The 14,595-nt window shown below is 39.3% G+C and overlaps 1 protein-coding gene across 3 annotated transcripts in view; it reads left to right on the top strand.

The window, feature by feature from the left end:
- Positions 1-13,082, top strand: part of dhx9 (DEAH (Asp-Glu-Ala-His) box helicase 9) — a 74,572-nt gene extending 61,490 nt beyond the window's left edge. For 2 of the 3 annotated variants that reach the window (XM_080195715.1, XM_080195717.1), the window contains 9 exons: positions 1,066-1,218; positions 1,432-1,592; positions 1,949-2,060; positions 4,670-4,831; positions 4,953-5,080; positions 6,181-6,410; positions 7,205-7,320; positions 9,374-9,571; positions 12,375-13,082. In XM_080195715.1, coding sequence (XP_080051841.1) covers positions 1,066-1,218; positions 1,432-1,592; positions 1,949-2,060; positions 4,670-4,831; positions 4,953-5,080; positions 6,181-6,410; positions 7,205-7,320; positions 9,374-9,571; positions 12,375-12,744 — 1,630 coding nt within the window. In that variant the 3' untranslated portion in view covers positions 12,745-13,082. The remainder of the gene's footprint in view (positions 1-1,065; positions 1,219-1,431; positions 1,593-1,948; positions 2,061-4,669; positions 4,832-4,952; positions 5,081-6,180; positions 6,411-7,204; positions 7,321-9,373; positions 9,572-12,374) is intronic. The other variant, XM_080195716.1, reaches the window with a different exon arrangement.
- Positions 13,083-14,595: the final 1,513 nt, after the last annotated feature.

Here is a 14,595-nt window from a genome sequence, read left to right as displayed (position 1 = left end):
AAAGCATATTCAGCCTGCCTGGTGCAGCAAACTAAACTAACAAATGAGTTATTGTGAATGTTGTTCTTTGTGGGATCATGCTGTGTTAACTTTGGTTGCTACATTTGCACGCACAACAATGAGCACATTTCAAGAGTCGTACATTGGCTGTGAAATGCTTTGGGCATTCTGAGGACATTAGAAGTGCTATATAACTATAAATTTTTTAACCCCTCTGCTGTTCAGCTTGTTTAATGTCAAACATTTAGCACATGTCCAGAACATCTTCAATAATTAAAAATGAAGGACTGAGATTTCACACCTCTTAAAATGTCAGTGCAAGAGATAGTTGCCTGTAATTACAATTTACACAGCTGTTTAAAAAATTATTTATGCTGGAATGGACAAACACTACCATTGTCTGGAGTGTTTAACATTTGTTAGGTGGGTAAGCACTGCAACTTCACATACTGTGTGTTTCGATGCCAAGTCTCTTGTTGAGGTACCAGCAAAGCTAAGTTTGTGAGGGTGTTTTGTAGGCCGTATAGCATCGTCCTGATTTCTACACTTAACAGATTTGTGGATGCTGCTAAGGTGCTATCTGATGTACTCCCTAAAGATGATGAGAACTGAGCTTTGTCATTCTTCTTGCAACAAAATCTGGGCTGTTGTGTTTCAGAAATGAAAAGCTTTCTGCACTGCCATCCAGTGGATTTGTGCTGAAACTGCATACTAATTTACTGGACCAAAGTGTAGTACAAGTGGTTTATTTATTACATGATAATTCAGTATTGATTGCTGTGATCCACCTGTTGTTTTTAAAATATGTTGTTACTAAAATATGTTGTTACTTAAAATGCTGGCATTTGGAAGAAAGCACAAGATAACTAATTTGCTTGCAGAATGTGAATATAAGCAGCTAATCAGTATCTGTCAATTTGTTAATGTTGACCATGCTCATACCACACTGTTTTTGTCATTGATACATATCCCTCAAGTAATCAAGATTATATCATGTCTTTACTGCACTTCTAAAAGTTACTTGATAACTGTTCAATTTTTGTCTTATTTAAACTTGCTTTTCAGGCAAAAAATGAAACTATTTACATCTCACAACAACATGACCAACTATGCGACAGTGTGGGCTTCAAAAACCAATTTGGAACAACGACGGGGTAGAGCAGGGCGTGTCCGTCCTGGATTCTGCTTCCATCTCTGTAGCAGGGCACGGTTTGAGAGGTATGAATTAAATTTCAACTTCAATGCAAGCAAACATGTGCCTGTGTGGTTTGCCTTCCAGTGCAAGTCAGTGAGCTTCCATGTTTTTTGTAGCTTTGTAGTCAGGTTCAAGTTTATTGAAATAGATTTCAAATTTGCAGAATTGATTTTAAAATTGTTCCAGGAAACAAGACGTTCTTCTTTCATCATCAACCAATCTTTGCCCACTCTCAGACTTGAAACACACATGACTCCGGAGATATTTCGCACGCCTCTTCACGAAGTTGCTCTGAGCATCAAGCTTCTTCGCCTAGGAGGAATTGGACCATTTTTGGCTAAAGCTATCGAACCCCCACCACTGGATGCAGTTATTGAGGCAGAACACACTTTGCGAGGTGACTCCTAGTTACGTGGTTATAAAGCTGCTTCGTTTTTTTAATAAAGACAAATTATTAAAACTGTAATGACCCTAAGAGACTAAGGCACCTTACCTTGCTGTAGCTTAACATTTAATTTTAGATAAGATTGTGCCACTTTTTAACTTTACCTAATGTATGAAAAATGATAGCTATGAAAACTCATTTAGTAATATGTACTCATTATAGTTTAAATTGAGAAGATTCTAGAGGGTTTTTCCAATGTAGTTCATCAGCCCTCAGTGTAATATTGCAGCACCAAGTTCCTAAATTGAATGGTGCCATTTGATTGATCACAATATCATCCTAATTCTGTCGTTTCTCCTCTTTCGCAGAACTTGATGCTTTAGATGCAAATGATGAGCTGACTCCCCTGGGCCGTATCTTGGCCAGACTTCCTATTGAACCACGTCTTGGCAAGATGATGATTATGGGTTGTATATTCCAGTGAGTCAATGCACAGAAAATGCTGGTGTGAATTACTGGGAAAGGATCATATTCAATAGAGTAGTATTGTCATTCTTTGCTGGCCTCAGGACTTGGAATTTAGAACAGAAAATGCAAATCACATATAGACAGTGACTTAGGCTTCATTAAATGTTCTCAATCTTTTACATAGATCCTTTAAGATGCGTGGAAAAAATGTAAAATTGTTGACCTGTTATTGGATGAACCAATATTGTGCGGTCAACAATAGAAAAGTATTAATAACTGGGAATTTTTGCTGTTGATTTTGTATTAATGGTCTTATGCTGCTTTCATTATTGCTCATCAAGGAAAATTGATTAGTTAACATAAGAATAATTGGAGACAGTAAGCCTACTTCCTGATCTAATGGCTTCCAGCATCCCTACCTATTGGTATAACAAATTAATTATTTCTGAAAGTATAAGTTAATTTTAGAGTCTGGAGATCAGCAACTCTTTGCAAAACCTCCTGTAATATTTTTGACATGTCATGTTTCCATGCAAGTCCTTCCTGCTGTTGCAAAGTAGAAACAATTAAAGGTGCACTTTGAGGTGATGGGATTTCACTGTTAGGTTAATCTGAGACTCATGCATTTCAAACTTGAAGTCTGCCTGTATCTGCATGTTGTCTGATGATCCCCACAGAATTTTTTATATATTATTTAAGGCACGTTCAAAGGAAGTTTCATACAGATGCACATTTGATATAATGTTACACAATCTGCTTCAAATATTATACAGATCCTATAATTTTGAATTAAATTAATTTCTGATGTTGACATTCTAAAATTGTAATTATAAATCTTGTGTGAATTCAAAAATGTCAACAAAATAGCTTGAAATAGCAAAACATTAATGTATAGCAAAGTAAAGGAACAAGCTGTATGTTTAGTTCCCTCAGTCTCACTCACTCTACTTAACAGTGTAACAGAGTAGGATAAGCAGGTGGTCATACTTCTTCCTGTATTCCGTCAACTGACCAGAGGGGGTTACAGCGGGACGTTGGGATTTATTATGTGGTATGGCTGGTGGGTCCAAAGTAGCAAATATAACCCCTCTATTGAAGAAGGGAGGAAGGCAGAAAACATGAAATTATAGATCAGTTAGCTTGATATCTGTCATGCGGAGTATTAGAATCGATCATCAATGTTTTAGGGGGGCACTTGGGAAAACTTGAGGTAATGGGGAGGAGTCGGTATTGTTTGGTGAAAGGGAAATCATGTTTAACCAATTTATTGGAGTTATTTGAACGTGCAACATGCCTTGTGGATAAAGGGGAGCCTAAAGACATACTGTGCTTGGATTTTAAGGCATTTGATAAGGTGCCACATGAGATCATGGTGTAAGTGATTACATATTAGCATGGATAGAAGATTGGCTGGCTGACAGAAAACAGTGTATACATAAATGGGTATTTTACTGATTGGCAGGAAATGACAAGTAGAATCCCATGGGTCTGTGCTGGGGCCTCAGAGCTTAGGAGCACTGTTTTTAAAATTAGGGAGTTGTTTTTAGGATAGAGATGAGAAAAAATTCTTCCTAAGGGCTGTGCGACTTTGTAGCTTTCTGTCTCAGAAGGTGGTGGAAGCAAGGTCATTGAATATTTTTAAGGTAATAGTACGTGGATTCTTGTTAGCAAGAAAGTCAAAGGTTATCAAGGGTAGGTGGGTTTGTGGCATTTGAAACACTTCAGACTGCGGGCAAGTTGGACATCAGACATGGGATGAGCATCTTGCCTGGTCAGTTTGTACAAAATTAGGATGAGGAGAGCATAGACTTCATCTTGTATCGTAGGCACAGTTGCATTGAATGCAGAAATGCTGAGGACACTTTGGTGATCTTGTACAAGTGCATTAATCCACAGTCTAGATGGTAATAGAAGGTAACAGAGGGAAAACACATTTTTCCATCTGTTTTACATATAACAATTTGATTGATTTGAAGTGGCCTAAAAACATTTGCGTTCACTATAGATCATAAAGGGCTAAAATTAAATGACTTCTTGTTGCAAAATTTCAGACCACTGTCATCCCTATTATTGCATTATAGGATTTCTACTTGTGAATATCCCATCTTCTATCCTCCATAACTGTGTTCATTGACCTACATTGGTTGATTTTAAAGATTCTTATGTTTTCAAATTCCTGCACGACTTTATTCCTCCATAGCTGTTTATTCTTCTCCAGTCCTGCAAGCATCTGTGATAGCTGTGTACCTCCAGTTCTTGTGTGCATCCCTGATTTTAATTGTTCCACACTTGCTCTGATGTCAACAGCTGCCTACACCATAGATCCTGGAATTTCCCTCCCCGTCCTTCTCCTTCAAAGCCTTCCTCTTCTACCTAATATCTCCTTATGTGACTAACTGTCAAACTTTGTTTGATAATGCTCATGTAAAGCACTGAGGTCCTTACTTTGAAGGCACTATGCAAATACACATTATTGCAATGCTTGTTTTGTTTGAATAGTCGCAACTGTTCCTAGCTTGTCATTTGTATGATTTTATTTCTACATATGTCTTTGTCCTAAATAGGATTGGAAAGCTATTGCTTTTGATGGCAATGTTATAGATTTTTTTTATCTGTTACAGTGTTGGGGATGCAGTGTGCACCATTTCTGCAGCTACCTGTTTTCCAGAGCCTTTTGTTAATGAAGGCAAACGTCTTGGTTACGTGCACAGGAACTTTGCAGGAACCAGATTTTCGGACCATGTGGCTCTGCTTTCTGTTTTTCAGGCCTGGGATGATGCAAGGTATTATTCCAGCGATAAACATGAGAACAAATCCCTGCCAAATATTGTTTGTTTTCGTATAGTACTTTATCAATTTTGTAAGCTTCATCATATCTGTATTTGTATTTCCACTTTTTCCTAGAATGGGAGGAGAAGATGCGGAAATGCGGTTTTGTGATCATAAAAGGTTAAATATGGCAACTTTGCGGATGACATGGGAAGCTAAGGTTCAGCTAAAGGATATCCTTATCAATTCTGGCTTCCCTGAAGGTAATGCTACGCATTTTTTTAATTGTTCATTAGATGTTATGAAGTCTAATATGTAATTTATTTTTATGTAGGATTCAGAAATATTTTAAGATTATAAAACTGAGATAAAGTAGAAGTATTCCAAGTGATGTACTGTATTTGTGTGTTTTTTTTCATTGAAAATAATGTGCACTATTCCTGTTTAATCTTATAAAAGACAATTTTTTAAAAAAACCTGGGTATATATATCAACTTGATGACATGCTGTAATCATTCAATGTCTGGAAGGAATCAATATCTTGCTTTAGAGTTTGGTGGTCTGAACAGTTTCAAAGCACTGTTGGCAACACCTGGTTGAAAAGCTTCCTTGCCCTCTCTCAGATAATGCTCTTTGTTGCAGGAGTTCTCAAAGCATGTCACACAAAGAGGTTGTTTGGTCTATCTGTGCTTGTGTCTGCTCTTTGAAAGAGCTGTCCCACGCCTCTGCTCTTTTCCTATCACGGTGCAATTTTTTCCCCTTCAAGTATTTACCTAACTTCCAATGGATGTTACCTTTGTGTCTTCTTCCATCACTCTTCTCTGACAGTACATTTCGGATCGTTGTAACTTAACTGCCTTTAAAAAAAAAGTTCCCTTCCTCCCTCTGGTTTCTTTGTCAGTTACCTTAAAACTGTGACCCTTTATTCCCTATCCTCCTGCTAGCAGAAAACGGTTTACCCTTATTTACTCCAAAACCCATAATGTGTTAGAACATTATGGAGAACAATTCAACTTCTCCAATCTCTCCACTAAATGAAGTCCCTCGACTATGGTATCATTTCTTTGAATCTCCACTAAACCGTCTCCAAAATCTTGGCATTGGGTACCCAGAATTGCACATTGTTTATAGCTAAAGTTTAACAAATGCCTTATAAAAGCTGCTTAGGTTTACACAGGAATCCACCTGGATAGTAAGTTTAATACATGAGCCTAATTTCATTCATTGCGTATCTGCAGCATTGAGACTTGTATTCCACATTAACATAGTTGTGGTAGTTTACAACTAGAATTTTTGTCCTTTTGCTTACCTTAAGCAGACTTCTGAAGCAGATGTTAATTGAAACACTTTTTCTTCTAAACAGAGTGCTTGATAACACAAGTATTTAACAATACTGGACCTGATAATAACCTTGATGTGGTTATCTCACTTCTTTGCTTTGGACTTTATCCCAATGTCTGCTACCACAAGGAAAAAAGAAAGATCTTAACTACAGAGGGACGCAATGCACTTATCCATAAGTCTTCTGTTAATTGTCCCTTCAGCAATCAAGATACAAAGTACCCTTCTCCATTCTTTGTGTTTGGGGAAAAGGTGAGTAATGTACTAGTGCAAACTACTTGCTTTTCAGGCTGTTCTGAACATTTATTTCATTTCAGAAATTTTGACTCGCAGATGATCAATTTCCACTTAATTTGTTTTCTGCCTTGTTTCCCATAGTTCCTCCTGTTAAACCTTTAGACCATAAGATACAGGAGCATAATTAGGCCATTTGACCCATTGAGAGTACTCAGCCATTCGATCGTGGCTGATAGGTTTCTCAACCCCATTCTCCTGCATTTCCCCTTAACCTTTTGATCCCCTTACCAATCAGGAACATATTTATCTCAGTCTCAAATATACTCAATGACCTGGCCCACTAAAATCAGCCTCTCCTATAGGACAATTTTAATTGCACAGTTTATCTTACTTTGAATTTTCCTAGCCAACTGCTAGTTCCCCGACTCCTCCAACCAGCTGAATTGTCACCCCCCCCACTCCCCCCGCCAAACCGGCTGCCTTGGCTGCCTTCCCCCCTGCTCCTCTGACCGGCTGGCTGCACATATGAAGATGTGCAGAATATGAATAAAATTGAACTTTTACCGAGTACTTAGTCTAATTCTTCACTTCAAATCTCTTAAAACAAAATCTTTCAAACTGCAGAGATTTGCATTTCATGCTGTGATTAATTTATTGTTGTGTTAGAATCTGAGGTATGGCCAGGCAACATTGTATCCTATTGTTTTTTCCTTAAGTTTAACAAATTTGCTTTGAAAAATGTTTAAGTGTTGAAAAATAACTGGCTTGGCCAATTCCTGAGATATTGATGGGCAGGTATTTCTCCTCAGATACGAACTCGGGCTGTATCTGCAAAGGCAATGACTTTGGTTAGCCCACTCCAATTACTCTTCTATGGTTCGAAGAAGGTAACTGCAAATGGAGAAATTATTCTGATGGATGAATGGTAAGAAAATTTGAAATTCCACAAACTATTAGTTTCAGTTTCTGTTGGAGCTTAATAATTGATGAAGGATCATTTCAGTCTATCAGTTGTCCTGTGTCTAATCATGGTTAGATGATTCAAAAAGATTACATTTGATAGTGTTAAGTAATGTCATGTAAAAGTGTAGTACTACATGATCATTGGCTTTTAAAAGCTGCCTATTTTGTGATCCAACCAGTGAATTATTATTCATTTTCCTCTCCCATTTGGAACTTTACAATTTCTGAGAAATGATATTGAATTTATTACTTCTGTTCACTTAAATTTCACTGTGTTTGAATTACAACTGTTACTGGAGCTGGCAAAGTTTCGTAACCTGTTCATACAAATGATCTTTCCAGTGACTAAATAGTGCTGAAGAGACTTTCATGGAAGTAATCATATATTTTAGCTGTGATAGCTGAATTGCTCCCTCTGGGAAAATGTCCCTGGGGTGGTGGCGGCGATGGGTAGTTTCTCCCAATAAATCACGGTGGTTTCTTCAGCGGGCATTTCACAACTAATCTCTCTCTCACTGTGAGTACTGAGTGCATTAGTGTGAATCACTCCAAAAGTCAGGAGGTGGGGCTTATCCCCACTGAAGAGGCCACCAGCATAGCGCTGAGTGGGCCACTGTGCATGTACTGATCTGTCAGCACTGAGATTGGTGCAAGCGCAGTGGTCTCACAGTGCTGGCCTCCAGATCACTGACCCATGACCAAATTGCAATCACTTCCAACATGCCCAGGCCAGTTTGACCCCCCACAACCCTGCCTCGAATCTCCCCAGTCCTCTTCACCGCTACCAGCCCCGCTCGCTGGCCTCCCTTCCTCTGTCATACAGCCCAAATGTAGAGTGGCAGCAAGAGGTCCTGCCCCCTATTAGGCCCTGTCTTGTGTGGTGGGCAGTGCCAAAATGCATTGGCACTTTATCTTCTTGGGCAATGCCAAGGGGAAACCTCTGGGAGGCCTCGATGGCTCCTCTTTCACTCCAGCAGGGTCAGAGTGAGTAAATAAATTATGCAGCTTGGCGCCCAAAATGCAGCTGCTGGAGACGCTCAGGGGATGTGCTGACCAGCAAGGAGCCTATGAAATGGCCTCCACTCAAGTCCCCTGGCCCGCTGCGTTACAAAAGCAGTGCAACCGCTGGGATAACCAGCCCCTCCAAATCTGAGTCAAGCAGTCTCTGATGAATGTATTTCTTCCTGTTAAGAATATGGTATACTAGTTTACAACATTCTCAAGATACTTGAAGCATTCTGTGTTTGGTTTGTCACCACTATATGCACCTGCAATCCTCTACTTAAGCTATTTTTAAAAATAATGTGTATTACAAAATGCGTCTGCATTTAGGGTAATGACTGTTTCCTGGGGCATTGAAGTTGATACTTACTTCCTAGGTTTGCAATGGAACGTCCATTTTAGTAGAGAAATATCTAGGGATATAGGGCGGCACAGTGGTTAGCACTGCTGCTTCACAGCTCCAGGGACCTGAGTTCGATTCCCAGCTTGGGTCTGTGTGGAGTTTGCACATTCTCCTTGTGTCTGTGTGGGTTTCCTCCTACAGTCCAACAATGTGTGGGTTAGGTTAATTGGCCATGCTAAAATTAGTGTCCTGAGATGTGTAGGTTACTGGGATTAGCGGGTAAATGTGTAGGGATATGAGGGTAGGGCCTGGGTGGGAATGTGGTTGGTTCAGACTCTATGGGCCAGATTGCCTCTTTCTGCACTGTAGGGTTTCTATGGTTCTATAAGGTGGGAAATTATTAATATTGCCAATTCTAACACTGGAATGTATTCATATTAACTTTGTTCTCCCAAAAATTATTTGTAATTTTGCCTTTTACTGGACAAAATGAAGCATTCTGCAACAAGAAATGCTTTCCATTGGTTTAAGTATATCATTATTTATTGTTGTATGGTTTTACTTTTCAGTTCTCATTAATTCTAAGGTGGCTTTTGCAGACCAACAAATAACTTGTTGATTTGTTTGACATTGGTAATGTTAAATACTAAATATAATTTATACCTTGTAGGATAAAGTTGAAGATGCCTCACTATACAGCAGCTGCAATTGTTGCTTTGCGTGCAGGAATGGAGGCATTGGTTGTCGAAGTTGCCAAAGATCCAGAATTCATACGTCAGCTGGATCCTACACATGAGCGGTTGTTGAATGTGATCCGGCAGATTTCAAAACCTGGGGCAGCGGGCATTAATCTCATGGCAAATTCAAGGTGAATTGCATTTTTATGATTTTAGATTACACTTGTAGGGCAATTGTGAAGGTCGAATAATTTCATAATTTTGCAGATTTTATTCTCTGATCAATGTGAATCCTAGAACTGATTGCAGAAACCATTATGCATTGTGCAAGGCTCTTGTGATCTAACCGTACCCTGTTATCTTTGCAGCATGGTTCATGTTGTCAATTGTGTAACATGTATATTACTGTTTAAAATTGTGTTCCTTAGAAAAATGAGAAAACGAGGCAGTTGTTGCACTCTTACCAACGACCCCCCTCCCCCCCAAACACACAAAAGATGGTGCGTATGCAAAGCCAGTCCTCAAGGGGACTTTTAAATGGCAATACCAGAACAAAAACATGATGGATGCAATGTTTACATATTTGAAGTTGTAGAAATAACTGCCTGGAAGGTTGTAAAGCTCCTTAAACTTCTCCATGAACTAGCCAGTGTCTTATTTGTCAGTGATTCATCTGTGTGTGCGGATACTGGGTAAGGGCAGGCTTATAGAATCATAGAACCCTACAGTGCAAAAGAGGCCCTTCAGCCCATCGAGTCTGCACCAAACATAATCCCACCCAGGCCCTACCCCCCATATCCAAACATATGCCCACTAATCCCTCTAACCTACGCATCCCTGGACACTAAGGGGCAATTTCTTAGCATGGCCAATCAACCTAACCCGTGCATGTTTGGACAGTAGGAGGAAACCGGAGCACCCAGAGGAAACCCACGCAGACACGAGGAGAACATGCAAACTCCACACAGACAGTGACCTGAGCCCTGGACCCTGGTGCTAACCACTGTGCTACCATGCCGCCTGTTTTTTAAACACACTTATAGCAAGCAATATTTCCACCAGGAGGCTTCCCTGCCTTTGAACACATAATCTACTATTAACATAAGCTATCCAGCCCCAGGCCGCCTCCTGATCTCACCAGTGCTTAATGGAGCAGGTCCATTCCTTGGATGACAGCAGCAGAACCTTGTCCTTCTGAAGCATGCAGATGGCCAGGCTTGGCCATTGCACACCTCATTTCAAAGAGTCTGCTGCTGCTCAGAAAATCAGTTCACATGAAGGGAATGAGCATTCAGATAACTGCTCGTAATTAAGTGGTCCAAGTGGTCTAATAGATTCTGAGGAAGTAGATTAGTGTGAGTGAGAGAAGGACGTAAATTGAGACGGCGAGTGTCTGACACATCCCAGTGAAGAGATTGAAGAGTACAGGTAGATTGAGATTTTTGTGCAGGGAAGATTCCTGGCAGAGCATAGGAATTTTTCCCAGCTAAGAACTAAAAATAGTTAGATTGATGCCTTGATGTTCCAGATCAAAATATCCTGCTACTGTAAATACTAGGCAGGAATCTTGCTTTAGTAACCTTTTTCTGCGATCTTGTATGTGGTTAAGATATTTTGATTGCAAGCCAGGGAATGTTTGCCATTACTGGTCAAGAGCAGTGGGTAATCCTTGCATCCAGTATATGTGGCTCCTTAAACTTTTCCACAAACTAGCCAGTGTCTTATTCATCAATGATTCATCTGTGTATGTGGATATTGGGTAATGGCAGGCTTGGCCATTGCACACCTCATTTCGAAGAGTCTACTGCTGCTCAGAAAATCAGCTTGCATGAAGGGAATGAGCACTTGGATAGCTGCTAGAAAGTAAGTGGTCCAACTACTCAGCTGAAGTCAGTAGATTTAGGAGGTGGGAGAGAAAGTAAATTTATTTGGGCAATCAAGTTATTCAGTTGGACTTGCCTCAAATACTGGATTAATAGAACAGTGGATTGGATGGGCTTTATTGTGAGGAAAGGTTGGACAGATTATGCTTGTATCCATTGAAGTTCAGCAGAATAAGAAATGACTTGATTGAAACCTAAGAGGTGGAGAGGTTGTTTCCCTTTGTAGGTGAATCTAGTACTAAGAGCCAGTTTTAAAGTAAGGGAGTCACCTGTTTAGCACAGAGATGAGGAGAAATTTTTTCTCAAAGGATTGAGTGTCTTTGGAACTCTCATCCTCAAAAGATGGTGGAAGCAGTGTCTTTTCATGTTTTAAGACAGTGGTAAATAGATTCTCGATAAGCAAGAAGGCGAAACTTTATTGGGGTAGACAAGAGTTGAGGTTACAATCAGATCAGCCATGATCTTAATGAATGGCTGAGCAGGTTTAAAGAACTGAGCGGCCCACTGTTGCTTCTAATTCACATGTATTCCCTGGATTGGAACAATGTTTGTAAAATAAAGGTAAACTCAAAGTCAGAGCTGCATTAATTCATTTGCATTTGGAAATTGCGAATGATGGAAAGTGCTAAGAGTCTGTCCCAGCTGCAAAGCTGAAACTGAAAACCAAATATTATTAGTAGCATCAGGCTTATGTATAAAAGAAAGTTTGATATATATTTAGAACGATTACAAAGAGCCACAGCCATTGAGAATTAAAACTTTATTAGAGGGAAGTTATAGTCAGCATTATCATTTTTCACTGATGTGGCAGAAATTAATTTGAGGTAAATGTACTCTGAAGGAAGAACAAGTCAGAAAGCTAAACTAATGATTTTGTCTTTTTGCTGTACTAACAACATTGTCATTGTAGCCCTCTGAGTATGTATTTGTGTTTTTTAACTCCACTTTTGTACTGATCATTATTGGAATTAAGTGGTTTAACTTGTAAAGACTAAAAAATAAGTTAGTAGGACAACTTGTTTACCAACTCACCACTTCACTTTCTTTTTTTTAATGTTATGGCTTGCACTGGTTATGAAGTGTTTTTGTAATCAATTCTGATTTATTTCAGATTTGGTGATGGTCCTCGTCCTCCCAAAATGGCTCGGTATGACAGCCAAGGATTTGGTGGAAGAGGAGGGGGTGCTCGTGGCTCCAGCTACAGGGGAGGAGGTGGTTACGGAAGAGGCAATGGCTATGGTGGTTCCCGTGGCAGTTACAATTCTGGATACTATGGAGGAGGAAGAGGTGGTAGTGGTGGAAGCTACCAAGGTGGTGGATACCGCAACTACCAAGGTGGTGGTGGTAGCGGAGGAGGATATGGAGGTTATCAAAGTGGTGGATATGGGGGCTACCAAGGTGGTGGGGGAAGTGGAGGATACAGTGGCTACCACAGTGGTGGCGGTGGAGGAGGATATGGTGAAGGCAGAGGTAACTATTAGAGATTGCAGGAGACCAAAAGTTGCAGTTTGTGCACAGTTTATAAGCACTGATAGTAATACAGTTTTGTATTTAATTATTTTCAGAACAGAAACAATGCATGCACATTGCAAATGTTGTAATCAGTTTGTCAGTTCTTTTTATGCAACTATTTTCCGTATTGGTGTGTACTTTAAAGTGCAGTCTTAGAATAAGCAAATGTACTTGTGACCCATCTTAAATGGTAGTTTAGAATCCTTAAATATATTAAAATTTACTTAGCGAATCACTAGTTTTGAATGTCTGTTTGATTCTCATTGTATTACAAAGAAGAAATAAAAAGGCAGTTGGAGAACAACAATATTTGTATTTGCTCTTTATTGCCTAGTTTCAATATAGGATGAAGTTGAGCAGCTTAATATAAAAACCTGTTCTGACTTGAAGTGATGATTAAACACTCTAATCAAGGCCAGGACTAGCAAAATTAAATGAACCACTCTGAAAGTAAACTCATTCTTCTACGTGTGTTACCTTTTAGCTCAATTGAAAGCACCAATTAGCATGGAAGGAATATTTCATCATTCATTTGAACCAAAGATTTAATCAAGCTGCACCTTGGCCATTCCTCAGCCTTAAACAGTACATCCCATTGCAGTTTGTGGGACCATGATGTATTTCTTTACATCAGTGATTATTGTTCAAAAATAATTAGTAGGGTGTGAAGCACTTTGGAACATCTAGAGATTCTGGAAGATATTATAAAACATGGTGAACTGTCAAAGATCAAATTGGATCACTGATGGATAATCGAGGACAAATTATAATGGACTTCTGGAATATGGAGAAATTTGAAACGAATACTTTGAAATTATTGATTATTAAAATAAATATTTAGAATGCTTATTAAGAATTTCACTTTCTTAAGTTAGCAGTAGCAGTTTACATTGTAGACTATCCCGGTATTTGGATGGTTTTAACAAGGCAGTTTCTGCATCAGTATTTCTGATTGGCCAAGAGCAAAAGTCTCTGGAGTTTCCATTCCCACTTCTAATAATTTACTGAGTGCAAACTGTTAATATATAGACCAAAGCAACCATTATCCTCTTGGATGCTTCCAATCAACACAGCTCATTATATTTGACGATTTTCACCCACTTTCCAGGACTAGCAGAGTTTCTTAATCCTTGTATTACCTTCCACTCATGCTTCCTACCCAGCTCACTATGCCCTTTATGGCAGTTTTTTTGTTCACATGCTACCTCTCATTAGGATAATGTTTCATGATCATGTGAGCTTAGGCTGTGACAGGACATTGTAGTTAAATCTCACCGTGTCCCATCCCAGTGTGAACAGGTGAAGGCTTTACATGCACTTGCAATGTGATAGGGGACTGGCATCAAGATTAGCCGTGGAAATTGGAACACCTTTTTATTCTTTCATGGGATGTGGGTGTCACTGGTAAGGCAAGCATTTGTTATCCATCCTTAACTTCTCCTTGAACTGAGTGGTTTGCTGGACCATTTCGGAGGCAATTTAGTGTCAACCTCATTGCTGTGGGTCTGGCATCACGTGTAGGCCAGATCATGTATTTACGGCATCTGTCCAGCATTGCAAAGTGTCATCACATCAGACTTTGAAATATGCCATTTAATTAGAACAGCAATAGTTCTATTTCTGTTAATCTAAATACTAAATTTGCTAGCAAGTCATCTGCTAGCAAGTCATCTGTGCTTATTATGGAAAACACAACACAAAATGTTTTCTGTCTACAACATTGACACTCACTTTCTTTTATACCATTATTAATTGTTTGTGTACTAAGGTGATGAAAATTTGGGTACACCTACTGTTAAGGTTATGACAAGTTTATATAT

Source organism: Carcharhinus amblyrhynchos, chromosome 9, assembly GCF_965287045.1.
Source record: "Carcharhinus amblyrhynchos chromosome 9, sCarAmb.v2.hapA, whole genome shotgun sequence".
Classification (NCBI taxonomy): domain Eukaryota; kingdom Metazoa; phylum Chordata; class Chondrichthyes; order Carcharhiniformes; family Carcharhinidae; genus Carcharhinus; species Carcharhinus amblyrhynchos.
Note: the sequence above shows the minus strand (reverse complement) of the source record. Positions and strands in the feature narration are given on the sequence as shown.